This window comes from Myripristis murdjan, chromosome 16, assembly GCF_902150065.1.
Source record: "Myripristis murdjan chromosome 16, fMyrMur1.1, whole genome shotgun sequence".
Taxonomy (NCBI): Eukaryota; Metazoa; Chordata; class Actinopteri; order Holocentriformes; family Holocentridae; genus Myripristis; species Myripristis murdjan.
This window is the reverse complement of record NC_043995.1, coordinates 14,920,668-14,947,500: the sequence shown is the minus strand read 5'-3', so window position 1 is coordinate 14,947,500 and position 26,833 is coordinate 14,920,668. Positions and strand designations below refer to the sequence as shown.

The following is a 26,833-nucleotide window of genomic DNA, read 5'->3' as shown; positions in this document are numbered from 1 at the left end:
TTTTGTCCCTGCGTGTCTTTACTATTTCCAGAGTGAAGTTGAGATTTTTGCTGTGATTTTGAGAGAGAGAGAGAGAGAGAGAGGCAGACAGGAGAGATGGAGAGTCAGACAGCAACAAGGAAGGAGAGACAGACAAAATATGCAAAATATTGACATGCACTTGTGTTTATTTACATGTATGTAAAGTATGTGTTTGTGTGTGTGTGTGTGTGTATTTATATGTGTGTGCGCGCGCGCGCGTGTGTGTGTGTGTGTTTATAAGACTGACATCCTTACATACACACAGGCACTGAGAAAGAGAAGGTTCTTGACTGAGCAAGAGCAGAGCATCGGATTGTGTGTGTGTGTGTGTGTGTGTGTGTGTGTGTGTGTGTGTGTGTGTGTGTGTACTGTGTTATTAGCTCAGTGAATGTGTGAATCCCAGCAGATATTATGGGCTGCAGGCTGACAGCAGTAATGATCTACGTCTGCTACCCAATGAACTCTGCCGTTCCTTTTGCCTTTCATCTGGGAGTATTTTCTGTTTTTCCAAAAGAGACATTTTGTTTTCTTTTGTCAGTTGGACTTTTATCTGAATTTTGATTTGACTTGACATTTTCTTGTGGACAGTCCCTCTCGTCCTCTAGAGCTATACGTCCCTCTTACCCACCAGCAGACTGCGCAACTCTGCCCTGGACTGATTTGGACTTTGCACAGTTGTATAAAATCCACTGAAAAACTAAATTGAGACTAAATTGATATACTCGGTGTGCATGAGAGGCCTGGCCCTACTCTGCCTCTGATTGGCCAACCCTTACCCTAACCTTACCCAAAGGCAGCGATTACTAGCCAGTCAGAGGTGGACAGGACGGGGGATGCATGTCCAGTATGTCAGTTTAGTCTCTCCCTTCAAAGGCTGTCCATGATTGTTGTTTTCACGTTGCTATGGTTACTCAGTATTTTGGACTGGGCACTTGAATGCCAAACAAGTTGGAGATTCGTACTTCCTAGGTCACATGTACAAACCTCAACAGGAGTGTGAATTATAGTATATAAATAAAAAATTATAATAAGAAATAACAGAACAACATTGGGAAAATACACTCAATTAATTTAAAATCATGAGTGAAGAAAAATAAGACATAAATTATTCCACTTTACAGAGTTCACAGTACAATTTTACTTTTTTTTTAATTTTTTTTTTTTTTTAGCATTTTTAATTTGTATAGTCTGTATATATTCTTTAAATTCACATATAAAATCAGTGAAATTCGGGGTCAACTTTGTTACTCTGCATTGATGTATATGAAATTTACTGTACAGAATCAATACGTTTACACAGGAGTTTGTTGTTAGATTTATCATTTTCAAAATAAGTGATGACGTTTTTATCTAACACGCACTTGAGGGCGGTATAAGAGAGAGTTTGTGACATCACAGTTAATCTGCAGCTGATTGGACGAGAAGGAGAGGGAAAAATGCTGCACTGGTGATGATGAAATTGCTGTAATGAGTTATCATTTGCTCAACACCATATGGACACACACACGCACACACACACATGCACACTCAGTAGGTGGCCTCACACCCATTAAATGAGAATGAAAGAGTTTTTTTTAGCTACTTGCCAATTTGATTGCCAAGCAGCGTCTGTCATATTGTCCAGCATTTATTTTCCATTTGTTTCAGTCACGTTTATAACTCTGCCAATACGAGTCTCTCTCTGGACCACTTTATCAACTGGGCGCATGAAAAATGGTGGTTTCAGGGCATGACGTTCATCTCTTTTTTTTTTTCCTACACTGCTCTCACAGTCCTTTCCAGTTTGAACTGAGAGGGGGAGGCCGAGCAAACACTGTGTGAGGAAAATAAAACCTCAGGGTGCAGCCATATTTGTTCCATATTTTACCATATTTGTTCATCGGTTTTATGGATTCCACTTTGGTTAATAAGCCACAGAAAACTGAAACAGTGTTTTCCCTTATTGCTCTCATCACAGTCAGACGATATTTCAAGACAGGACCTTTGTATTATTCATTCATACCAAATGTATTTCTTATTTTATTCTGTGATACGATGTTCTTAATTAATGCCTGGCATATTTATCATCATACTGGCTTTTGTTTATTATTTTGTTATTGTCCTCTCTGTGTCCTCTTATTTATTGTTATATTACTTTTCTTCAGGTATCTTCCACGCATACAGTAATAGGACAAGGTTATGGTTAACAAAATTAATTAGCCTTGAAACTAGTTGTAGAAATACTTAAGGGTCCTTGAGGGAATGCCAGGAAGAGCTTTTATTTTCCAAATTTATCGTGCAGACTAGTCAGCATAGTAAGAGAAGTGATCACAGGTTTGATTTTCCCAAATGTTCTGGTGTGGTTTTAGATATTGGGATGCCTGTGCTCTGCGCTGAATCAAAATACCACAGTTTGTCTGATGTTGGGGTGCACTGCAAATGCCACGCTATTCCAAAATGAAATTTATGTTTTGCCAGATTTTTACCTATCTGGGAGTGCTTGGCATGAGCAAGTTTGACATTTAGGCTCCAGTGAAAAAATAATGTTTTCTGTGTGTCAGCCATTTCTTCTGGCTTCATCCATCTTCATCTAAAATTGGCATTGAGGAATTGCACAGCCAACAACAGTAAATATCCATGTTTTTCTTTCAAAAAAAAGGACAAAATCTATTTGTCACCCCACTGTGAGAACATGTCTATTGGTCCCAAACTAATGTTTCCTTAAGAATAACAGCCATAATTTGCACAGCTCTGTGACATGAATCACATACAGGACAGGGTGTCCAGGCATGCAAGTCTGTGGTAAGTTACAAGTAGCCTCCACAACAGATGGTTGTTATTCTGTAATTGCAGTGATTAAGATCTAACAGATAATTCAGCACTTGCTCCTCCTAAGCGAGGCCTGGTGGAGAGCTGCTGCACACACCATAGAGATTTCAAGAATGTTTTGGGTATTTGGCAGCAGCAAAGGCCTATTTTAACCTCCTTAACAGCCATTAAATGTCACCTGGTAAACTTTTGAAAAGGCTCTTTAACAGACATCATTGGTTTCAGTGTGAGTATAAAGGGGCAGTCCAACCAAATCCCAACCCAAATGTTTTTTTCAGTAATTCCAGTTTCAATTTATCCATCCAACAAACAGTGTCCATCCGCCATTGGGTCAGATAAATACAGTTTTTGGGTGTTGTTCACTAGCACATAGTTCCAGCTGAAACTTCACCACCATGGGCTGCGGATTATGTTGGATGTCCAAGTCATTGTTTTGAAAAGAGCTGTTGCTGTTGAGTTTTTGATGGTTTGAAGCCCACAAACAAATGCTAGGCTCCCACCCTGCAGCCTCCAGCCATCCTGGACCTCTGGGCCAGACACCCACCCACACACCTACACTCCCTCCTGGGCAAATCTCTCTCAGCCACACTTCCACATTTGCAAATAGCTGCCATATGGCAACAAATAATTTTACCATTTTACCAAAAACTTATTACATCTAGACTGGTTTCAATGATGAAAATTAAAAATGAACTTACCCTAGATAGTATTTCAGTTTTTTTTCGTTGGGAGCCCTCAGATTATGACCATTTCAGTCCATAGAAAAAGGAGTGCTAACAGGATTTCCTGGTCATGTAATGTAATCAATTAAAAAGTGAAAAATTTATAGTAAAAGAACCCTTCACAAATAAACAAAACATTTTATATTACTACCTTTTAGTTAATTGAGATAAAGTAATTTTTGCCATATGGCAACACCATGCAATAGAGAGTTAGGTAGGAATTATTATTTATTTATTTATTTTTTTTCAGTGAACTGTTCCTTTAAATTGTTAGTAGAAGATGCCCTGTTGAAAAATTACAACATAAGGGGCTCTAGTTTCCCGGCGCAGCGCGGGGTGGCGCAGTGAGGCGAACCCCGCGCAGAGCTAGTTTCGACCGGCGAAACGGCAGAGGCGGACAGTGTCCAAGTTTCGCAGGCGGAGGTTCGCCGAGATGGGAGTGGCGGCGCAGCGGGGGGAGGTGCCGACAGATTGGGCTTGGCGCAGTGACAGTTTCGTGCCAAAAGGCTTCGCCGAGGTGCGCCAAAAGCTCGCCATCTGAAACCACGTCTACTTTCAGCGCAAGGCGGAGCGGAGCTGGCGCAGTGGAAGTTTGGCTGGCTGGCGCACATCACCAAAACCTCACAATCAGCACAAACGGTGCCAATCTCCTTTGATCTGACATCAGCTGTGACGGGACAGTTGATATGGAGATATATGTATGTGCTGATTGTGATCGTAGCATTGAATAGTGTTTTTTTCGGTATTTATTGCATCGTTCATGTGCCTGACATTCCGGAAGCCTGCCTGTGAGGTTTGGTGACGTGTCCGCACAGCTCGCTGGTCTCCGCTCCGCGCCTGTCTCCTGAGCTCCGCTCCGCCTGCGGCAATAGACCTCCATGTCAGCTGTGTAAACTTTCATTACGCCTTCGCGCAGCGCATTTTAAAGGCAAGGACAGGGGCTCATTTGATTGGTTAAATGTGAATCGGCTGTGTCAAACCCACTCCACGCCTTCTCTCCTCCCTTGCGCCGGTAGGAGGGACGGTGGAGTACTTGCGCCACCGAGAACGGCGTGCCAAACTTGGAAAATCCGCCTGGCCACACCTAGTTGGCGAAGCGCATCTGCGCTACGCCCCCGCCTCGCCTGGTCTGCGAAACTAGAGCCCATAGTGTCCCAGATTACTTTGAAAACTGTTGTAAAACTTACTTTTTCTGATATGTCGTTGCTGATATGTCTATTTACATTAAAGTTGAAGATATCAATGAAAATGTAGTGATGCATTCCAGGACTGTTCAGTTACATTATTGGATACATATCAGTGCCAACTCACTCATTAAATGTGTGGCGTGCTTGGTTTACATTTGCATACAAAAAGCAATTAGAGCACACGGCCAGCAGCGCACGGACAAGTGGAAATCATCGAGGAAGAAAGGTCGAAAGTCTCTCTCTTCTCTTTTGCTGTGACATTTTTCTTCCTTTTCAACAAATTCATATTACCTAATGGGATCTGAGGGCGGCGAAACAGACACTGCCTCCCAAGCTCCCTGATCGAAGCTTTAGACCCATCACATGCACATGCGTGCTCACACACACTCACACACACTCACTCACTCACACACACACATGCACGCGCACACATTGAACCACAGATTGAACCCAAGGGAGCCAGGTAGTTAAAGTTGAACTGGGGGCCAATGAGATTCTGTTGACATTCATCACCACTGAGAGAGAGAGAGAGAGAGAAAGAGAGAGAGAGAGAGGGAGAGAGAGAAAGAGAGAGAGAGAGAGTGTCCTAACATCCATCACCTCTCCGGAGAGTAACAAACACACACCTGGGGGAGAGAGTTTTCAGTATTTATTGCCAGCCTTAATTCCTAACATTATCATTTATTCAGGCTCTGGCACTTTCTGGTCTGTCTCTCTGTCTGTGTGTATCTGTGTGAGTGTGTGTGTGTGTGTGTGTGTGTGTGCGCGTGTGCATGTGCTCGTGCATCTCTTTATTTATCACCTTGTTAATTCCCAGCTTTACTATTCATTTAGTCTAATTCTCTCCCTCTCGGTGCCTGTGTGCTTGTGTGTGTGTGCATTTCTGCATGTGTGTGTGTGTATATCTTCCCATATTTATTGTCTTATTGGTTTCCAGCATTACCATTTATTCAGTTTAATTTTTTCTCTCCTTCTGTCCTTGTCTTTGTCTGTGTGTGTGTGTGTGTGTGTGTGTGTGTGTGTCTTTGTGCATTTGCCCCTACATTTAATTTAATTCCTTGCCTCACCATTTATTCCTAGTGATGCTTGGTGGCAGCATGGGGCGTCAGGGGCTCGTAGCCAAAGAGGTATGTCACTGCCTTGATGCAACTATCTTGAGACAGAGGTGCAGTTTACAAGCCAGGACTGATGGCACAGAGGAACAGAGGGGCAGGGAAGACGTGCGGCCTGTTCAGACACGTGCAGCGTATAAGCGAACCTTTTTTTTTTTCAGATATCATATGGTGACATAAGCAGACATAACCAAGTATGAGTTCCCTCACTTAAAATGTGACAAATTCCCAGTAATTCCCAAAATAAATGATTCGATTTTGTTCACCAATGATCTGAAAATGCACAATTTGAAACTCATGGCTTTATGTGTATGTGTGGGTGTATCTTTTAGATTGTTGAGTGTGAAGGGCAAACGAATGAGAGTGTTGAGTGTTTAACTGAACGGTAAATGAACAGGCACACACACACACACACACACACACACACACCATGGGAACTCAGGTACACCGGAGTCTTTCAGAGATGCTCTCTTTGCTTCCATTTGTCTTGTCTTGTCTCGCTTCACGCTGTTTCCATCATCGCAATTTGTGTTTTACATTTGCTGTTGGGCACTGGCCAACTGTCGAATTATTCCTGTTGAAGGGGGACTTAAAAATACTCTGTGTGTGTGTGTGTGTGTGTGTGTGTGTGTGTGTGTGTGTGTGTGTGTGTGTGCGCGCGTGGGTGCGTGTGTGTGTGGTCCCTGTGCTGGCCATACTTCTGTCCTTGCCCTGAATGACGACAGTGGGTTCATGGATGAGTTGAGGTAATTGTATGGCAGTGGTTAACAAGTATGTGTGTGTGTGTGTGTGTGCGCGCATGTGTGTGTGTGTGTGTGTGAGAGAGAGAAAGAGACAGAGCACAATAGAGTGTGTTTATGTGCGGACAGTCATTAGTGGCAAGGACTTGTTAAGTGCAGAGGTCAATTAGAATAATTAGCGACCACTTCCTCCCTCATTTCCTTCTCTTATGGCTTCTGGCCCTTTGCTTCTCTCTCTCACAGATAAAAGCCCCTTCTCTGTCACTTTGGTAGAGTTACACCGCATTAGCTGTACGCCATTTTCCTGAGAAACTGGTCTGGCGCAGATGCGGCATAACCAGAAAGTGGCCTAGTTGAGAAGTTTCTGTTTGAAAGGGGAACTAAGGCCACCATGCATACACCAGGGTTGTATTTTCCCCCTCACTTTCAGTTTAGTCGCCTGATATTGAGATTATTGTGGGAGCAACTTTTAACAATACCTGTGAATAAGCCTTGATCACCATAGACTAATTTTTTCTGCTGTGCATGAGAAGCATAACATTATTCTCTTTACTATGTACTTGAGATATATCTATCTTGTTCAAAATGAAAAATGGATGACAAAAGTAGACAGTAAAAAAATGCATTGCATCAAAAAACAAGATGCACATTGACAGGAGATGTGCGCCTGCCACGACAAAACCACTGAAAACAGCCTGACAACAAGCGTAGCTGCATTCATATGCACGTCTTGTGTGATCACAGCCAAGAGTAATCTTGTGGATTGATGGGCTGTGTTTAGAAAGGACATTTATGCCTTTTGGTCATTTGTATATTTAAGAACCCAAATACCTCAGAAAGAACATGTTTCTGCATGCAGTCCCCATGACATGTTCTCTTTATTACCTCAATTATCTGCCCTCTCTCCTCTAAATCCACTTTTCTTCATCCCATCTGTCTTCCCTCCTCTTCCTTTTACTCTTCCTTTCTTCATTCGACTTCCTCCGCTTTCCCCTTCCTCTTGTTTTTTTTTTCCTTTTCGTTCCCTCACTTTCTCTCCCCTCTGTGGTGTGCTTCCACTCCTCAACTCCTGTTCTTCCTCCCATCCTCACCTCCTGCGATGCCTCTGGTCTTCATTTTCTGGTTGATAAGACCCAGCAGACCTCTAACACTGAACTCTCCTTTAGCATCGCAAAATTAAATACATTGCACTTTTTTTTTTTTTTGAAGGCAAGCTCATTTATCACTAAGGACATCATACTTTAAACACTCTCACAATATACATTGATAGTGCTTTGCCGTCACTGCTGTATAGGTAAAGCATATTCCATATCCCACCTCTGTTTACAGTCACTTTCATACCTTCCAAATAATTGGTTTAGCAGCAGAGACTAAATCCACCTTGCACAATTTCCTGGCATTTTCCCCCACTACTGAGCAGCTAACAGTTCAATTCCAAGGAACTGCAGCATAAACTAATGCATCCCTCAAGCTAATAGTCTGTAGCTTGTGACTGACTAAGAGAGATGGATGGAGGATCCAGAGATAGACCGGAGGTGGGTAAACATGCAAACTCTCATTCCAACTCATAGAATTAATATTTAAGCTGACATTGGAGTTAATAGTGACCGAACATAGCGGCGGTCTTGCACCACACCTGCCTCCCCTGGCTCCTGGAGTGTATGCAGAAAGGCTAAAAAATAACCAGAATGGACAAGAGGGGGGCTCAGTTTTCGAAATCGAAGCCCGGATAATTCAACAAGTGTGTTTGAGTGTGTGTGTCTGACAGAGAGATTAGAGGAAGAAAAATGGAAAGGAAAAGAAAACAAGATACAAGGCAAACAGAGACAGGGAGAGATGGAAAGACAGTTGGAAATGCAGAGAAACAGACACAGACAGAGAGAGAGAGACAGCGGGGCCGTGTGTTGCTTTCAGCATACATAAAGTGTCTCTTCTGTCAGTCAGTCTGTGTGTATTCAGTGAAGTGGAACAGAACAAGCCAGTGGATTAAAGATCAGAAGGCCAGGCAGGGAGAGGTCTCTGGTGGAGCGACGCAAACCGTCTGAAAACAGCTGTCGGATTACACCTTAAAACCTACTGGATCAGACTACACACACACACACACACAGACACACACACACACACACACACACATCTCTCAGATGAATATGAATGTTTGTGCCTGGCTGAGTTTGTCTATTCTCGGGGCCACTGAGCAAAGGACAGGTGTATCAATCTGCTGCCTCTCTCTTGATCGAATAAACAAGCCAATAAAAAAAGAAAAAAAAAAAAAGAGGAAAATCCTGTTTTATGAGCTTTTGTTGTGTACCACCAATGCTTTTTTGGGGAAAACTTTAAAGAGGAAAAAAAAATGTGTCGCTGCAGGCAAGCTAAAGCAACACTCGGGGTTGACAGAATTTGTAAGCCTTTGGGGAAAAAAGACACACACACTGAGGGGAACTATTTTTACGGCTGCAGCTATTCCATTTTTATTTGTTGAAAAAACATTGTTGCTAAGCAGTATGGTGAAATCGTTGCTTAGTGGCTGGTATTGTCCTTCTTGCCTGAAAATGCTATCTTACTGAAGGTTTTACCAGGAAGTTTTAGGTGCAAAGCTGCAGCATGCTACGATTATCAGATGAGAAATTGTGGAATTGCTGAAAAACAATCCAAACATATAAGATTTTTCAACTTAGTGGCTTGGCTAGAAAGTGCAAAACCAGGAACCATGTTTTTTAAGATTATTTTTAGGAGCTTAGAGGAGAAACAGAGGAGAGAGACGAAAGCGGATGCAGCAAATCAAACCCAGGCTGCTCATTCCTTTAAATTTCTCCTTAAGTAGCTTCAAACGTACACAAAACATTTCCCCATACTCTGCGACTATGTACGATACATCTTCTGTGCATGCCGGCTGCAGCACGTCATCACTCTTATATATGGTCAAGCATTCAAACCCAAGATGTTGTTTTTTGTGGCTGCACCAGCACATCAAAGGGAAAATATCTAGATGTCTTGTGCACCGTTTTATACGCACTTCCCTGTAATGCAGCCAGACACATTTGAAGTCTTTGGAAACCTTGGGATCTCCACTAGAGTTTAAAATGATGTTCTGTGGGTTTGAACGAAGCTTGTCTGTGCAGCATGCATTTGTATTGATGGGAATGGCTGACTTTAAGAGGTTATTGCTATATGCTCTACACATTTAGCCAGAACCAGGAACCATAAGAAACTCTTATGGTCCTGCTGATTTCTCTAGCTTTTTTAACTGATGTGTTGTAGACAGGCGATGCTGCAAGACGCTGCATCTTCCCAGTGTAACCTGCACTTCTTTCAGACAGCGCCATGACAACAGCATGGTGGTCAGTGGTCTCTCTGCCCCCTCTCAGGAGAATACCTTTGCATACACAAGGAAATGCTTCTACTCACAGCCTGCTGTGGTAGGTAGGAGTCTGTGGTGTCTTGATTGTGTAATTTAATGTGTTTGTGGTTGAAACAGGATGTTGGGTTGGGAAATAACATGGGGATGGATTAGCCAAAAGTGGGCAGGTTGGACCATAACAAACCAAGGCACTAAAGCCCATTGCTTATTTGGTGTTGTTGGTGAAGCAATCCACTGTGAAGTGCTTCTCACATAATCTTGAGCCTTCACAAATTTCCAATTGTTACAAATGAATAAACTCAAGCCACCAGGTCACAACCATGTATGTTGTCTTAGGAAAAGGAAGCAGGATTGTTGGAGGTGAACTCACAAAATCTGTTTGTTCACCTGCCAGTTGTGTCGCTCTGCAAGGGGGAAGATGCCAGTTTCACATGGAGGGGATGAAGAGGGAATTGCTCAAAAATCTGTGATATTATTGGTTAGAAGTTTAATGTATGCCCACCGGTACACCATCAAAGCTGATGTAATTCTGTCTCTGTGGCTGCAATAATTCATTCATGCTGAAACAAACAAGGCGAGGGGGGTCCCTAGCTTAATGTCAGCCACGCCATGTGCATGCAGGTGCATGTGCAGGGCAGCCAGCGGTCTTGAACAACCTAGTTTACAGCATTGTGGCAGAAAAGAGGCCATCAGACAGTCAGAAATTTCCGGTTCCTTCATTGCCAAGAACAGCTCATGCAGCCAAACAGCAAAAGCAAAGGGAGGGCTAAGAGGGGAAATAAAGCTAGAAAAAAAGGATCGGATAAACACTGGAGGTGTGTTTTGGTGATGGGAGAGCTACGGGACTTGAATGGCTTCAAAAGTGACACTGAGCAGCAGAATTTCTGCTGGACAAGTAAACCCATCCCTGTTATATTTCAAGTCACTGTGCATTTCAGAAGATCACTTATCTTGCATGCATCTCTGCTGCAATTATGAGCGTTTGCATACATGCGTTGCATACATTTGGGTGGGAGGGGCTTGGACCATTTAGTTACCATTTAAAGTTACCATTTACTAGGCCTGCCTTCAGCAATTTTAACTAATCAATAAAACAAGGAAAAATAATGGAATCTGATGTAACACTGATTTTTTGGTATTAACTATTAAATAGATTTTTGTTTTTCATTTCATTTTGACCTCTCTTCAGCAATGTCTTCAGCTCATTTTTGGAAAAGCACTTGTGGGCAGACCTACATTTGAGTTCATGAACCACCAAGAAAGCTGTTAAAATAAAAGATGGGAAGGATTTGATTGCATTTCTGTATTTTACATACAGGCAAATGCTTTTAGTAAGGCATCAAGTTCTACATCATTAACTGTGGGGAGGAGAAATTGTCCTCATTACTTTTCATCATAAAAACATATATACTGAGAAAACATTTCAGAGGTACCATTAAAGAGGCCTCACACATACTTTATAATGTTATTTTCATTTTCATCATTTCACCCAGATTTGTTTTCATACTAGACTACACGGGATATGATGTCAAAATCAAACATATAAACTTTCAGTAAGTAAATAAATTTGTGTAAAACTATTTGGGAATGAATGTAAGATTATTTGTGTTAAAAAATTTGTGTTTCTTTTGGAGGTGTGCTTCAAAGAGGAAGTTAATCCAGGAATCAAACTTTGGCTAAGACAATAAAGAAAATGCACTCAGCAGTGCAGGTAGTGTCACTGCTGCTGCCCCATCTATCTGCATGCCTGTCACTGTTCTCAATGTTAATTCCAGACACTGAAACACAATCACAGTGGCGGGGGAAATAAAACTTAACTAGAGAGAGATTGAAATGACAGCACACTCTGTCTGATCCCCTGGCTAAATAGAGGTCAGCAATAAATCACTGCCGGCTGGGAAGAACCGCCGTTAATAAGACGAAGGAAGGCAGAATGAGACAGAAAGAAAGGGACAAAGAAAAACAAGACGAGAGGAGACGCTGGAATAAGTGTCCTAAAGTGGGCGTGTGTGCATGTGTGTGTTTGTGTGAGGAATAGTGTGCGTCTACGTTTTTATGAGTGCGCCTCTCCAACACTGTGCATGTGTTATTCCCACATGTGTATTTGTGTGTGTGTGTGTGTGTATGTGTGTGTTACTCCCTCGGAGTAGAGGATTAAAGAGCAATCAGCTCTGCTCTCAGCTGGTCTGGCCTCTTCAGACGACAGCATGTCTGTGTGTGGGCCTCACATGTGCGCATGCTGGAGTGTCTATGTGCTTTTCTTTTTTTGTAATATTTATGTGTGTGCAAGTGTGTGTCTATGTGTATACCAATACAGTTTCTAATATCACTATTCCTACTTTTATTTGTAGTACTACTGGCACTACTACTACAGCTCCTACTAAGATTACTATTATTGTTAGTACTAGTAGTACTAATGCTAGTACTACTGCTGTTTCTACTGCTGCCACTGCCTCTACTACTACTCTCTTTTTCATTACTATTCATTGAGTTCATTGTTTGAGGGGCTTAGTCCTTCCTCTGTTGATTTGTCTTTTTTGGTGATCCAAATCAGCCAAAGTGATGAAGTCACACGATTGGTTGGCTGACCAGTGATGTCACTGGTAAACATGAAAGTGATCGGGCAGTAATGGTGGGGGCTACCGTTGGTCAGCCGTGTGTTGGGGTTTCTCTATTGGCCATTTCTCTTTCAAAATGAATCAGTGCTAATAGTTTTCTATCACGTCCGGCTTATTTTGTATTACTTATGTTTTGTTTAAAAATAAATCGGCACTATTTAACTGTATAAATAATCAGGGTTCGGAAACTGCTGTCCAGTACAGCTGCTGTTCACAGAACGGAGGTCAAAACAAACGCTTTTTAAATGCCATACTCTTTTTGTTATTAAGCGATATTTAACCCCAAACTTAATCTTTTAGTTGGTTGTCCAAGAGTGGCATAACAGTTACAGAACTGAAAACAGCCAAATTTAGTATCTACCTCTTTATCTCACTGTGTGCCTGTTATCTGTCTGCCTGCCTGTCTATCTCTCTGTCTGTGTGTATATATCATCTCCCACTGCCAGTTCCCAGCCTGTTAGCTGTCTTTGTCCGTCTCTCTGCACGTCTGTCTGTGTTCTGTTAGACATTGTTGCCAGCCAACAGTGGCTTCCTTTGTCACAGACACATTTTTATAGCCGATTACTCCACACCCCCACATGTTAATTCAGTTGTCCCACATGCTTTTACAAACACGCACACACACACACATTTTTTATCACTACTTGTGAGGACATTTGTCACTTTTTCCTTAACTCTTAACCCCAAACTTCAACCCTTACCTAAACTTAAATCTAATTCTTGATCTAACCTTAACTTTAAACAGAAGCCCAAATCATGAATTAATCCCTCAAAGAAATTAGAACTTGCAAAATATCTGTGCGTAAAGAATTTTTGTATTTGCTTTATCCTCATATAGACTGTTGGTCCTCACATGCATAGAAATACGCAATCACACACACACACATACTCTCATATATTAGAGACTGACATGTTATATGCTCTGCCATGGCAGTTTGTTTGAGTTAGTGGAGTGTTTAAGAAAGCTCACTGTGCCAAACAAAGCCTGCCGCTCATTAGTAAGCCACAAAGATGGACAGAGGGAGATAGAGGCAGGGAAGAGAAGCAGACAAGGAGAGGAGAAAACGAGAAACCATACACTTGGACAGAGGAGACACTTGGCACCACCAAAATCTGACAATATATCTGTGGTATTTCATCAAGCCCAAATCCCAGATTTTCTGCCTTTCCCCACTTTTCTTTCTCCCTCCTTCACCTGCTCTTCTTACTCTTCTTTTTGTTGTTTTCCTTTCTCTTTTGCACACACACAGTTCCCAACTATTCCCCAGGATTCTGATGGACAGTGAGGGCATTTTGAAAAGAAGAGACAGAGTGGGAATCAGGTAGCGAGGAGAAGATAGAGGTGGAGGTGTCAGTAGAGAAGATGAAGAAGAAGAAGAGGAAGGCAGATGGGTCTTAGAGGGAGCAGAGGGGCCTTTGAGCAGCTTGCTGTTGTCTGGCGGGCAGACAGAGAGCAGACAAGTGGGATATCACTCATAACCAGAAACTACTAGAAGCTCTCTGGCATTCCTACGACAGTGGTGGGAGGAAAACAGTGTGTGTGTGTGTGTGTGTGTGTGTGTGTGTGTGTGTCCCTCTGGTTCCCACACATCTGCCCCATTATCACAGATCTCATTCTGATGTGACTGTGAAAACATTTGATCAGCCTGTGTCACTTCTGAATATTCATGCATTTCAGGGGCCCACTGCTAATTCCAGCAGTGATGTATTTGGACAGAGAGATTGTGGATTGCTTTCAGAAATCCTGAAAAAAAAAATCAATTGTCTCCTGGATTTTATTAAAGGCACAGTTCACCCATTTCAGAAATTAGATATTATTTCACGTTACCCCTAAGTGGTATGTGGTGCTGTACTAATGCTATCTTCCTCCTGTTGCTCTGGATGCTGGCTGGTTGGGATTAGTGCTAACTTTTAGCCTCCTGTCATCCTGCTACCAGTTACTTTGTCAGATTAATGGATTAATTAATGTTGTAGTAATACTAAAATGACATAATATTTCAAGTACAAAGGCTGAATACAGTTTTATACAGTGCAGAATATAGGCATAACAAAGGAAACTGCACAGATCACCATTAATTACAATATACTGAATAGTGTATGTCAAAGCTTAGCAAAATTTGATTCCTCACATTACAGGATTTTTACTGGATTATTGATTGGTTATTATTAAAGAAAGCTGTTTGTGGGAATATCTACCCAGTATTTAGGCTGATAGTTAGCACTGTACAGCCAGCAGAACAATGAGAGATGGATAGTATCGTACTGTGCTATATATCAGGGATAATATTTTTCAAAATGGGTGAAATATCCCTTTTAAGATAGATTTCAAAAGAAGAAAGAAATGGTTTAATCCTATAAAGCCATTTGTATCATATATGATACACATTTTCAATTCCGTTTTTCGTTTTCAGTTTAATCAATACTTGACCAAAATACTGTTGTATACCTTGGAACACTTCCCCTGTTCACCCTGGACCATACCATTGGCACTTCAAGTACATATCATATATCATACACCAGAAAGGTCGTGTAATAACATATTTTTTGAATTTTTTTTAAATATATCTATATATTTTGTTATAGGACTAAATAAAGGGTTCATTTAAAAAAAATGGAATTTTCTGCCAATTCTTTCATAGTTCAGGCTTTATAGGGTTAATTTGATTCCTCACACAAACACCAAAACGTTGAAATATCATGACATTTTGTCTGATACACAGCGTTAGAATCACTAAAACCTGTTAAAGCCAGCCGAAGCCGGTGACATACTGTTGTTTTCATACTTGGCACAACCACCAACAACAGAAAGGCATCAAGGTTTCTTGAAATATGCTGCTGCAGGCACACATTTCCCCACTACTTTTCTCCATGTTCTCATCAGCGTCACTTCACACATCATTTAACTGGCCCGTCGCTTTTATCTATCAACACTGGTCAAAACAACTTCAGTCTCCTCTAAGGCCTTGTTCTTCTGTCATAACACAGTCCAGCTCATATTTTACTCTGTAAGTGACCAGATCGTTGTCCGCTCTCTACCATTTTATCTGTGGGTGTGTCTCTGTGTGTGTTTGTGTGTGTGTGTGTGTGTGTGGTGCTCAAACCCTCTACTGTGTACACTGTTTGATGCATTTTCAATCTCATACTCCACCTCTGATCAAAGACTTGCCTCGTTCCCCGAGCACCCCCGCCCCACCCAGCGGTGTTCACAGGCACCTGCAATTTGTTAATTGGACCCACCGTGCTCCTCTCCAAATGAAACAACACGTAAACACTTGAGCCAGACTGCAGCACAGTAACATGTGGTCGGCCATCAGATAGCTCTTATGCATACCTGTCATCCACACAATAAATGACAAAGTCAAATAATTTTTAGGTAACATTAGAGCAATGTACTATAGGTGGAAGACTTGCAATACTGTTCCAATTTGCCTTAAAGGAATACTCCAACATTTTGGGCAAAATACTCTGATGGATTTTCAACTTACCCAGACCGAGACAGGATGTCATTTTCACTGCTGTATGTCCAGTGGTTCGGTTCCAATGGGTAGCACTCTGTGTGAGCTCAGCATAAAGACTTTAGGTGTTTGGGAGTCATTAGCCCAACTCTGTCAAAGTGAATAAATAAACCTTAGGTCTCCAAAGCTTCACAAGGTGACAATCAAATTCAAGAAAGGCCTGTTTATTGAAATGTGTTTTAAAGGTTCTGTTTAATGCTTCATATTTTGAATTCTCATCCATAGTTGTGATTCTGTATGTCCATCATAAATGTGGGTGAATTATACTTAATATATATAATAATAATGATATAATTTAATAATAATTATATACTTTGCTGGCTTAGAGGTCAAGAGTAACTCACACAACTTCACTCCCATTCATGTCAAATAATATAGATTAAAAAAACTCTTTGAAACTTTGATTAAGGTTAACAAATACACCTTGAATAAAAAGACATGCATATGACGATAATGTGTGTAACACGTCAGTTTTGAGAGTATTTCCTCTCCAGGACCTCCATTTCTTTCTGGGGCTGTCAGGTGCTTGACAGTGAGCACAGCATGTGATGCACTGACATGAAAACCCTCAACCTGTGCACAGAGAAATAATGATTAAACACAACCTTTGACTCGACCAAGAAAAGGGGCTTCTTGTTTACTGCAATGGATTAACAAGCCTGGACAGTTTTCAAGTCTGAAGGTAGGAAATCGAGACCTGATATTTCCAGCGGTGCTGACTGTGTGCAGACACCAGGAATCGTGCCACCCGTAGACCTGGGAACAGCCAGCAAATACTGGAGCTGTAATTAACTGTAATTACCAAGCCTCTAATCCCCTGTTTACCATCTCCCTGCCTGCCTTTATGACTTCTCTCACTGTGTAGCTCTCCAGTGTCTCTCTCTCTCTCTCTTTCTCTCATTCTCTCTCTCTCTCTCTCTCACTCATTCTTCCCCATTAAATTTCTCATCTCTAGTATTTGCTCATAGAGTCAACAGTAGTTTCTATGGACGCTAATACCTTCTGAATTTTTCTTTTTTTTTTTTTTTTTTTTTTTTTTTTACCATGGAGTGGCTCCAAGGCTGATTTGTGTGTGTGTGTGTGTGTGTGTGTGTGTGTCTGGAATACCTTTTGAATAAGTTTTACTGGTGTATAGATTTCTCTTTCTTTTTTCCTTTCTTTCTTTCACCTGAGAGTCCTTCTTCAAAGGCCATGCTTGTTTGTTCTTGTGTGAGCGTGTGTACGCGTCAAAGAGAGAGATAGCATGAGGGCAGTAATGCTTGCCGGTGTATTTATGTGTGTCTTTGTGTAAGAGAGGGGTGTGAAAGTCTGTGTGTGTGTGTGTGTGTGTGTGTGTGTGTGGTCCCTCCAACCCTCTGACTTGAAAGTGCTTTGTTTTGGTGAGCTGAGGCAGACTCACACAGCTTGTGTGTGTGTGTGTGTATCTGAAAGTTTTACAACAAAGGAAGCTCTGCAAAGACCCATCTTTCCTCTCTTTGGCCTCTCAGCCTTTTGCCATTTCGCCGAAACTCTCAAAACTCAGCTGCAGCAAAATAAACGTCTTCTCTTCTCTTCTCTTCTCTTCTCTTCTCTTCTCTTCTCTTCTCTTCTCTTGTCTTCTCTTCTCTTCTTCAGTGCAATATTGTCATTTTTGTAACATATATCACAACAATGGCATAGTATAATAAAGTAGGTGTGTAATAGCTGATAGCCAAACCAGTATGATTACACTTCTGCATGGGTACCACTCAGCAGTGCATGAAATACTTTTTTAAAAGAGGTTTCAGACCTTAATTGGCCTCTCATTAATTGTTCATGAGTGTTCAAATAAGGTCAGGTCAAATAAATCATTAAGAAACAGTTAGAAACTAGTTACAGCACCATTTTTCATACATTGATTTGGCAAGATTAAGTTACGGCATCTATTCTACTGAATCTCAGATCTTGCTTGTTGCATAGCTTGCTTTACTTGAGAGTGCCAAAAAAGTGAGCCTGCCTCAGTGTATGAAAAATGTATTATGATTTGTTTATAATTGCTTATGAATGATTTATAAAGTCCTTACAATCTAATCAATGACTTAATTATAAGTCATTCATGAACCTTTTATAAGGGCAGTCTTATTGTGTTGTGGTACCACCGGTCCTCTTTGTTGCTCCGGGTCTAAACAAAAATAGTCCAGGGAATCAAAGCAGCAGCAAAAACTTGTTTCAAAGCACAGACTTTTGTGGCTGTTCCGTATCGGAGCCTGAAGGGTGTCGTCACTATCTCAGCTAACTGGATTTCCAATAAAACATGATTTGTTTTTCAATTATGACACGAGCGAGAGCCAATAACTCTTTCAAAATATTACCTGCAGAGTGATATCATTTTCTAGCAGCAGCACAGCGGGTGTGTATACTGTGCATTTGGAAACCCAACACAAACTGCCATTCACTACCTCTTGTCCTTGCCGTTTTGCCTGCTCTCTTTTGTCTGCCGTCTGCACCAGATGGATGGTTCACAGAGTCAGGCAGACACAGACGGCAGACCGAAAGCTCACTTCCTGAAAAGAATATCTGAGTTGCTCATCTTTTGACAAGAGAGAACTTTTCTGAATTTCAAGTTCTAGATGCTGTCGGCTTCAGAAAATTGAACAAAAAGTCACACAAAGGTGACATAGAGTTTTCAGGATTCTCAAAGAAAAAAATTCCAGGCATTTTTTTTGATTGACTGTTGTCAGTGGGCACTTGCATTTCTACTGCACTGCATTTTCTGTGTTTGGCACGTTGAAATGAATGAAACAATATCGATATGGAAGTCCCTCCATGTTTCTGTGCTCCATCTAATGTGGTGGGTTTTCGGTGCAAAGTCACCCGTGTAAAGTCACTAGACTAACTTCCATCTGACAGGGGGGCACCGGCTACCGCATTAACCTGCAGGTCACATGAGCTTCACCTCGCTCTTGGACTGAAACTACTACCCTGACTGTTTACAAAGAGAGCGCAGTTTGACATTTAGAAGGCTGCTTTGCTTTATAGTGTATGAGAGTCTTGTTTCTGTAGATAGTCGGGACAATTTCTCTCGATCAGCGAGGCAACCAGTGGTTGATTAACTCCACTGGTTCATAGAGTGTATCACTACACTCCACTCAAATTATTCTCGCTGTTTTTTCTTTTCTTCCTTCTTTTTTAAATAAACAAAATTGCTTAGTTCATTTCACAATTTCAGCGCAAACCCAGCGCTCTGTTTTATTCCATTGTTTGTTTTATTAGACACAGATATGCAGCCTTTTTATTGCAGTATTCACTGTTGGTTTTGTAGAAAGCTGAAAGATGCATGATGTAACTTGAAGTGGATGTATAAATTCATGTCAAATTATGCTGGAAATGGAGGGATAGGGAGAGAACATAAGCACTAATGGAATTATGATACTAATGGAAGTGTGAGTGTGTATGTGTGTGTGTGTGTGTGTGTGTGTTAGTGATTTGCACAATATTTGTATCTCTTTCCCATAAGATTTTCCTTCAATTTACTGCCTATTGTGACCACATCTGTGATACAGGTGTTTTGTATTTGTGCGTGAGTGTGTTTCAATCTCTCTCTCTCTCTCTCTCTCTCTCTCTGTGTATGTGTGTGCGTGTGGTTCCCCCGTCATCTCTTCCTACTACTACTTTGAGGTGTGGTTGTTTTCCCCACACAGTTTTGAGGTTTTCATACGATGAATCCAGGTGGAAGTGCTGCCTTAAATCAAAATGCAGAGAGTAAGATAATCTCTCAATTCAAAATGTTTTGGTTCAAGAGGCTGCTATAAACATATTTTGTTCATGTCTTGAGACAAAGAGCACGGGGGCAGAAAACAGCAGGATTTCTGTCAGATTTTGTTAGAATATGTGTTTGGCTCCGTTTTTGATTTGGCTTTTGTGTCACTGCAGATAAAGAAACTGAATGATGCTTGTACTTTGTGTTTTCTGAATGCATTTTCAATTTTTTACAGCAAATCTCTGTTTGGCTTACAGTTTGCGTTTTGCTTAATAAAGACACCTTGAAACATACAGACTCGAGTTTTGTTCTTTCTGAACTCACAGATGAATACATTTCAGATTTTGTGTTTATTGTGCTTTCTTAGACCTCTTAGACTCTGAAACCTGCACATCAAAAACATTATCTTTCCTAAGACCTTATTCTATCTGTCTAAAACTCTTCCCTGCACTCTTTAGCTGGAATGTCATGGAACTTCTCTCCTCCTCCTCCTCTCCTCTCTAAGTTTCACTTTCTAGAGTAGAAACTTTCAGACAAGGTTAATGGTTTTCAAACTTCTCACTTTTCGCTCAGAATGGAAAAACACTGGTTTTTACTCTGATCTTTTCTGTTCTCTCTCTTCTCTTCTTTTCTCTTATCCTCTCCTCTGCAGTGGATCCATTTGTGTGTCACACCCAGGCCATAGCGGACATAGTGATCCTGGTGGACGGGTCCTGGAGTATCGGGCGGATCAACTTCCGGCTGGTCCGCATGTTCCTGGAGAACCTGGTCAATGCCTTCGACGTTGGCATCGACAAGACACGGATAGGTAGGTCCCAGTGGGGTCGGACGCTGTCACCTGACTAATGTTTGCTTCAGTGTTTGTATCAAGGTGTCCGATTCTCTGGATTATGATAAATCTGTCAGTAGATACATTACTCACAACTGTCTGCTGTATACTTCTGTTTTTTCTGTATAGTTCTGTTTTTAACACTCCACTACTCAACACCTTTATTTATTATCCATTACTCAGCACCTTAACTGTTTATTTATTATCTATATATTACATCCTAGGTTATATACATTCATACTGTTTTTCATACTGACTGGAGGGGAAGTGGTGATTCCATAAGGGGCCGAATCAAGTCTGACAGTTCCTGAATCCCAGTACCGGGCGTCGGGTTCTGCCACTTGGTTTCTTGGTTTCACGGTTTCATGCTAACTCTGTTCCATACCATCTGTAGATTTCATATTTATTTATTACCATCTGTACATTTCACATCTCATATCTTATATTCTTAGGTTAGTCCTTATTGTACATATATAGTCTTTATTGTATATAATTCTGCTTAATTTTATTTTTATGTTTCTATTGATGCTGTTGTAACCCAGTTTGGGATCAATAAAGTAAATCTATCTATCTATCTATCTATCTATCTATCTATCTATCTATCTATCTATCTATCTATCTATCTATCTATCTATTATCTGTTTTGCTTTACCCCTGTAACATAGCTTCTTGGTATGGGTATTTTTACAAGTTTCAAGGAACCTTTTGAGTATTATGAGCAAATGGCAGGCTGTAATGAAAAGTGTATGTATATGTGTGCGTGCTTGTGTGTAGGTCTGGCTCAGTACAGCGGTGATCCCAGGATAGAGTGGCATCTGAACGCCTTCACCACTAAAGAGGCTGTCATTGATGCAGTCAAGAACCTGCCGTACAAAGGAGGAAACACTCTAACAGGTGCTGGATCTTTTTACTGGGTGTATTTCACTGATGCTGGACATGACTGCTGGTGCTTTGCTTTACTGCAACGCTGCACTGCTCTGAGTAATGGTTCAGCTTGTTCAAAATGTTGTGGAAGAGGCAAATCCGTGATTCTGTCTCATCTCGTTTCGGTGCTGTTCAAGCCCTATTCATCTTCCTCGTCCTTATCTTGTTCCTCTGTCGTCTTTTCCCCTCTCTGCCTTTCTCTTTTTGTGTCTTTTTCTTTCTTTTTTACCTCTGGCTCCAATTTTCTCCAGGCCTTGCACTGACATACATCCTGGAGAACAGTTTCAAGCCGGAGTCTGGATCGCGGTTTGGCGTACCCAAGATTGGGATCCTCATCACGGACGGGAAGTCCCAGGATGATGTCATACCGCCTGCCGAGAGCCTGCGAGAGGCCGGGGTTGAGCTGTTTGCTATTGGTAAGGAAACAAACACTCACAGATGCAAGGATGATGACACATCAGGTTCCCCGTGGTTTGGAAAGGATCACATCTGTGCCACAATGCTTAAAACATTAATTCTCTCCTAATTTACCGAAAACATAATTTCAAAGACATTTCTGCTCATTGTACTTAATACGCTATGGTCTTGTTATGTTATGAGAGAATTTATGTCTAGCACTGGTGTTCAAAATGGGAAGCCCTCACCATGGTGTCGTCCTCACCAGGTTCTTCAATATATATATTCAGCTCATGAACCCAAAGTCTAGAAAGTCTAGTCTCTGCCTCACACATACACTGAAATTTATTTCTCCCTTTGCTATATGGGAACATAATGGCTAAATATTACAGTTTTTCTCAATCGCTAAGACACACTTAATCAAACTGAGATCCACTTGATCTTCATCATCACCTGCTTAGCATTGCAGAAGTCTTTTCTTGGAAATGTGTTGACAATTTTTTTTAATTGGATTCACACATTTTTAACATCCTTTTCCAAAACCGTCAACACAGATCTCATAGAAAGACCCAGAACTCTATTGGATAAATTGTGTCAAATTAAAAGGAAACCATTTGTTGACAGCTCGTAGAAATGACTTGCATGAAGTATGAATCTCTAACTCTAATGCACCTGTGTGAAACACTTGCACGTAATTCTTCAATCAGCAATCAGTTCTTATCAATCTATAAAAGAAGCCACCTCTGAATTGCTATTTCATCAGTTGCAGTACAATAAAAATGTTTATTTCTGAGTATTTCTGATTTTGGGTGAAATTCTTTATTGCTTCTTTGATGCAGAAACAAGGCACTACAATAGCTGTACCATAATGAATGTCTGAATTTGTCTAGTCTGGGTGCAGGTCTCACAGTGAAAGACAGTGGAAACGACAGTTCAAGGGCAGAGAAACACCTGCACACAAGAATAAAACGAATAAAGGAAACTTTCTTAGAAAATGTTTCTTTTTTATCTCAGCAGGGCATCTCAAAAAAGTGCAAAAGGTAAAAAGTGCGGGTGCAGAATGCAGCAGGGTTTGTTATCTCTGGTAAAATCACCTTTGGAGAAAAAAATACAGTTCATGCTATAATATGTGCACTTGCCTTTTTTTTGGCACAAACTATAACTGTAAAGCAAGAAATTGCACAAGCGTACAGGTTGAACAGGTTCATATTGATAGCTATAGTTTATATTTTGTTGTCCTTTGTGTAATGATTGATTGACCACAAGTTGTGTTCTTTGATAATGAATTATTATTATTATTATTATTATTATTAGCAATTGAAATATTTGCTTTTGTTGCATGTATTTAATGTTTTGTGAATGTTCGAGCATTTTGCAAACAAAATGCGACTTCAGTTTGGACCTGTGTGTGAACTGTTTTTAAAATGTAACCTCTGAATCGACAAATCTGTTCAAGCAAAAGGGAAAAACTATAAATCCAAGCATGTCTGGTTGTTAGAGACAGTTTTTCCCAAATTGTGTCGGACAGGGCAAACCTCTCATAAAAATCGGTGCAGAAAATGCATCATAAAAGCCATCCTTATATTTTAGATGTACTTTGTGTCCTTGATGGTGCCCAATCAAGGACAAACAGCTGTTCATTTTCCCATCTGTTTGCCCTAGCTCTGCACTCTTGACTGTCGTTCTCACAATGAATCTTGATGCTTAGTATTCATTGTTGTCAGTCATGTCCCCATCTGATACACCTTTGGCTGCCAAGTAATCTTCTTAGATCTTTATCCTTTGTCCTTTCTTTAGGCCGTTAGATACCACGTCAAACATGTCATGGAGCGTGCCAGTGAATGCAAATTGAGAAAAGCTGTTTTTTTTTTTTCTTCTGACCATACGAAACAGAAAAGACTTGATCTCTTTGCATCTAAAGCTAACAAAGATATTCTTGTCTTTCTTCTGCCAGGTGTGAAGAACGCTGATGAGAATGAACTGCGCTCCATCGCCTCAGAGCCCGATGAAGGTCACGTTTACAATGTGGCTGACTTCAGCATCATGAGCTCCATAGTAGAGGGACTCACCAGGATAGTGTGTGAACAAGTAGAGCTGCAGGACAAGGACATCAAACAGAGTAAGACCTGATGGATGCATGGATTGATGGATTGATGGATAGATGGATGAGTGGGTGGATGGATGGATGAGCAAAGAGAATGACAGAAAGAAACTTAACAGTTCTGGTCATGAATATGTAAAGCTCAGTTTTTGTGCTCTTTGTAATGAACACATTATGCAAACTGGAGGCAGCACTTAACGCGGGGTGACATTAACTCAAGTAGATGATAAATCAAAACGGAGCACTTTGCAGTGTGATCGGTTTGGACTTTGTCAATGTAGCCTTGCATGACTGGATGATAAAAGTCACATTAAAATGACAAACCTAATTACAGTGACAGTCTTGTCATGGATTACATCCACCACTAGTGTGAAACAGATCCTGTACTGTATGTAATGGTGGAGCCTGAACAGCAAGAGATGGCAACATTATGGTGTTGGCAGTAAAATGTAAATGCAAAGTTTACAATATTTCTATTGCCTCTCTTTATTTTACTTCCCTCTCTGTAGCGATGGAGATACAGTATGGGGGAGGAGGATGACCTAAGTTGGACACATTAGACCGATGGACACTGCACCACATCGCTCTAATGTGTTCTGGTTATGTTTCATTACCATCTCTTTAACTCTGCTGATACTGTCCCCTCTGGCGATCTGCTCCATCTCAGAGTTCCTCAGTGGGAGCAGGTTGATACAGTCTAACACAACCTGTTTTCTCTCGCTGCCGTTGTCCTCTTCCTGCTGCAGGACAGACGCTGGAGGAGCCAGAGATGGGTCCGCCCTCTGACCTGCTGACATCAGAGGTCACCGCCAGGAGCTTTCGCGTCACATGGAGCCACGCCCCTGGACACGTAGAGAAATACAGAGTGGTTTATTACCCAGCTCAGGGAGGCAAGCCCGAGGAGGTACACACATCGTTGTTACTGCTGAGCACAGCTGCACACTGAGTGCGCTGACATGAAGAGTGATTTATCAAGTTGAAAGAAGAAAACCTCAGGGGGTGAACAAATATTACAATCCCATCTGTACTCAAATATGTTTATTTCGCTGCATGAAAACATGAGGACCTGAGCTAGATATTCATCCCCTATACTAACATGTATATTGTATGTACCGATACAATTTAATAGTCTTGTAGCATTTTAGTAATTAAAAACCTGTGGGTTTGAGGGGGAATGTAATGCTAAACATTTTTTACCTGTGCTCCACTCCCTTGTTACATTTGAAGAAATCAACCTGTGCCTATATTATATAGCTCAGGAAATCTGAACATAACATCAGTATTACTTAAAAGCCATAAATACACATGGACTATCTGGATGCCTGGCCAGCATTGTTACTGTAGGTGCAAATTTTTGTGTCTGCTTGCATTTTAAGATGAACTCTTGCCCTTGACACAACAAACTATGCCAAAACAAGAGAATTAAAAAGCAGAATAGTTTACTGAATTATTTGTTAGCTGCAACAGAGGCTATCACAAATCAGAGAAAAGACAACATAGATTTTAAAAATTGGTTTACCATTAGTGTAAGAATGTGTGTGTGTGTGTGTGTGTGTGTGTGTGTGTGTGTGTTTTTGTTGCTTGGCCCTACCTCTCTGCATGAAACTGCACCAATGGGACATATCCAGAGAGTCCAGGCATGCAGTATTTGGATGGCCTGACCTCAGTTTTGCCTTGAGATATTGGCCATCCATAACCCCTGCACCTCCCATCAATGTCCCGCCAGACGAGGTCAATACAGGTCATGAAGGCTCACTAGAAAAGATGGCTAATCTGGGCACCTGTTAGATTTTTCCAGAATATCTTACCACAGAAACCATAAAATCTTTTGGGTAACTGGTTTGACAGGGCCCAGATGTCCTGAACCTTTCCGCTGGCTCAGCCGAAGCCTAATCGTTATCACAACTGTCACCCATTCACTTCTGAATAAATAATACTCTTAGTCGGCAGTTTTTTTTTCCTCCTCTCATGTGGTTTTAGCCCATTTAATAAATCGATTACCTCCTCCCTCTTCCTCCATTATCTCTCTATATGTCTTTTCCTTCTACCTCTCTGTTCCCCTCTCTCTCTCTCTCACCTCTACTCGCCTTGTCCCCTCTATTTCTGTCCATTCATGCCTCACTTCATCTAATCCCCTTCTCTCTCTCCTTACCTTGCGTTCATCTTTCCCATCAGGCTGTAGTGGATGGCAGCGAGAGCTCGGTGGTGTTGCAGCATCTTAGCTCCCTAACTGAGTACCAGGTGGCTGTGTTTGCTGTGTACACCAGCGAGGCAAGTGAAGCGCTGAGAGGGTCAGAGACGACGTGTAAGTTTGTTCTCGCACACAAACACATGGACACATACACACATCTGCACACACACACACACACACACACACACACACAAACATGCAGAGACACGAACACACACAGCTGCTTATGTTCACTTGCAGGAATGCATGCACACGCTAATGCTCTAACAGAGAGCATCACTTGTTGTCTCAGTCAGTGTCGCTGGTAAGACTCTTGTGCGTATCTGAGATCATGTCAACTGACTGCATCTGTCTGCTGGCTCAATGTGTAAGATGTGGCAGTAACAATGAACTCCAAATGCTAATGAACACAATAAAATAGAAACGAGTTAATCCTACTAAGATAACTGGTAATGCCTGTTTAGATTTTAAATTAAATTAAATTAACATGCCAGATTTATGAATATTGCATGGAAGTCTTACTTACACAGATTTAGTAACACAGATTTGGTTTGCAATCCGCTGTTTGTATCATCACTGATTGACTGAAATGT

At 41.3% G+C, this 26,833-nt stretch overlaps 1 protein-coding gene across 1 annotated transcript in view; it reads left to right on the top strand.

Annotated features, from left to right (window-relative positions):
- Positions 1 to 26,833, top strand: part of col14a1a (collagen, type XIV, alpha 1a) — a 156,137-nt gene that overhangs the window by 24,691 nt on the left and 104,613 nt on the right. The window contains exons 5-10 of the mRNA XM_030072096.1: positions 20,452 to 20,607; positions 21,403 to 21,522; positions 21,804 to 21,968; positions 23,903 to 24,067; positions 24,796 to 24,953; positions 26,225 to 26,354. Of these exons, the coding sequence (XP_029927956.1) occupies positions 20,452 to 20,607; positions 21,403 to 21,522; positions 21,804 to 21,968; positions 23,903 to 24,067; positions 24,796 to 24,953; positions 26,225 to 26,354 (894 nt within the window). The remainder of the gene's footprint in view (positions 1 to 20,451; positions 20,608 to 21,402; positions 21,523 to 21,803; positions 21,969 to 23,902; positions 24,068 to 24,795; positions 24,954 to 26,224; positions 26,355 to 26,833) is intronic.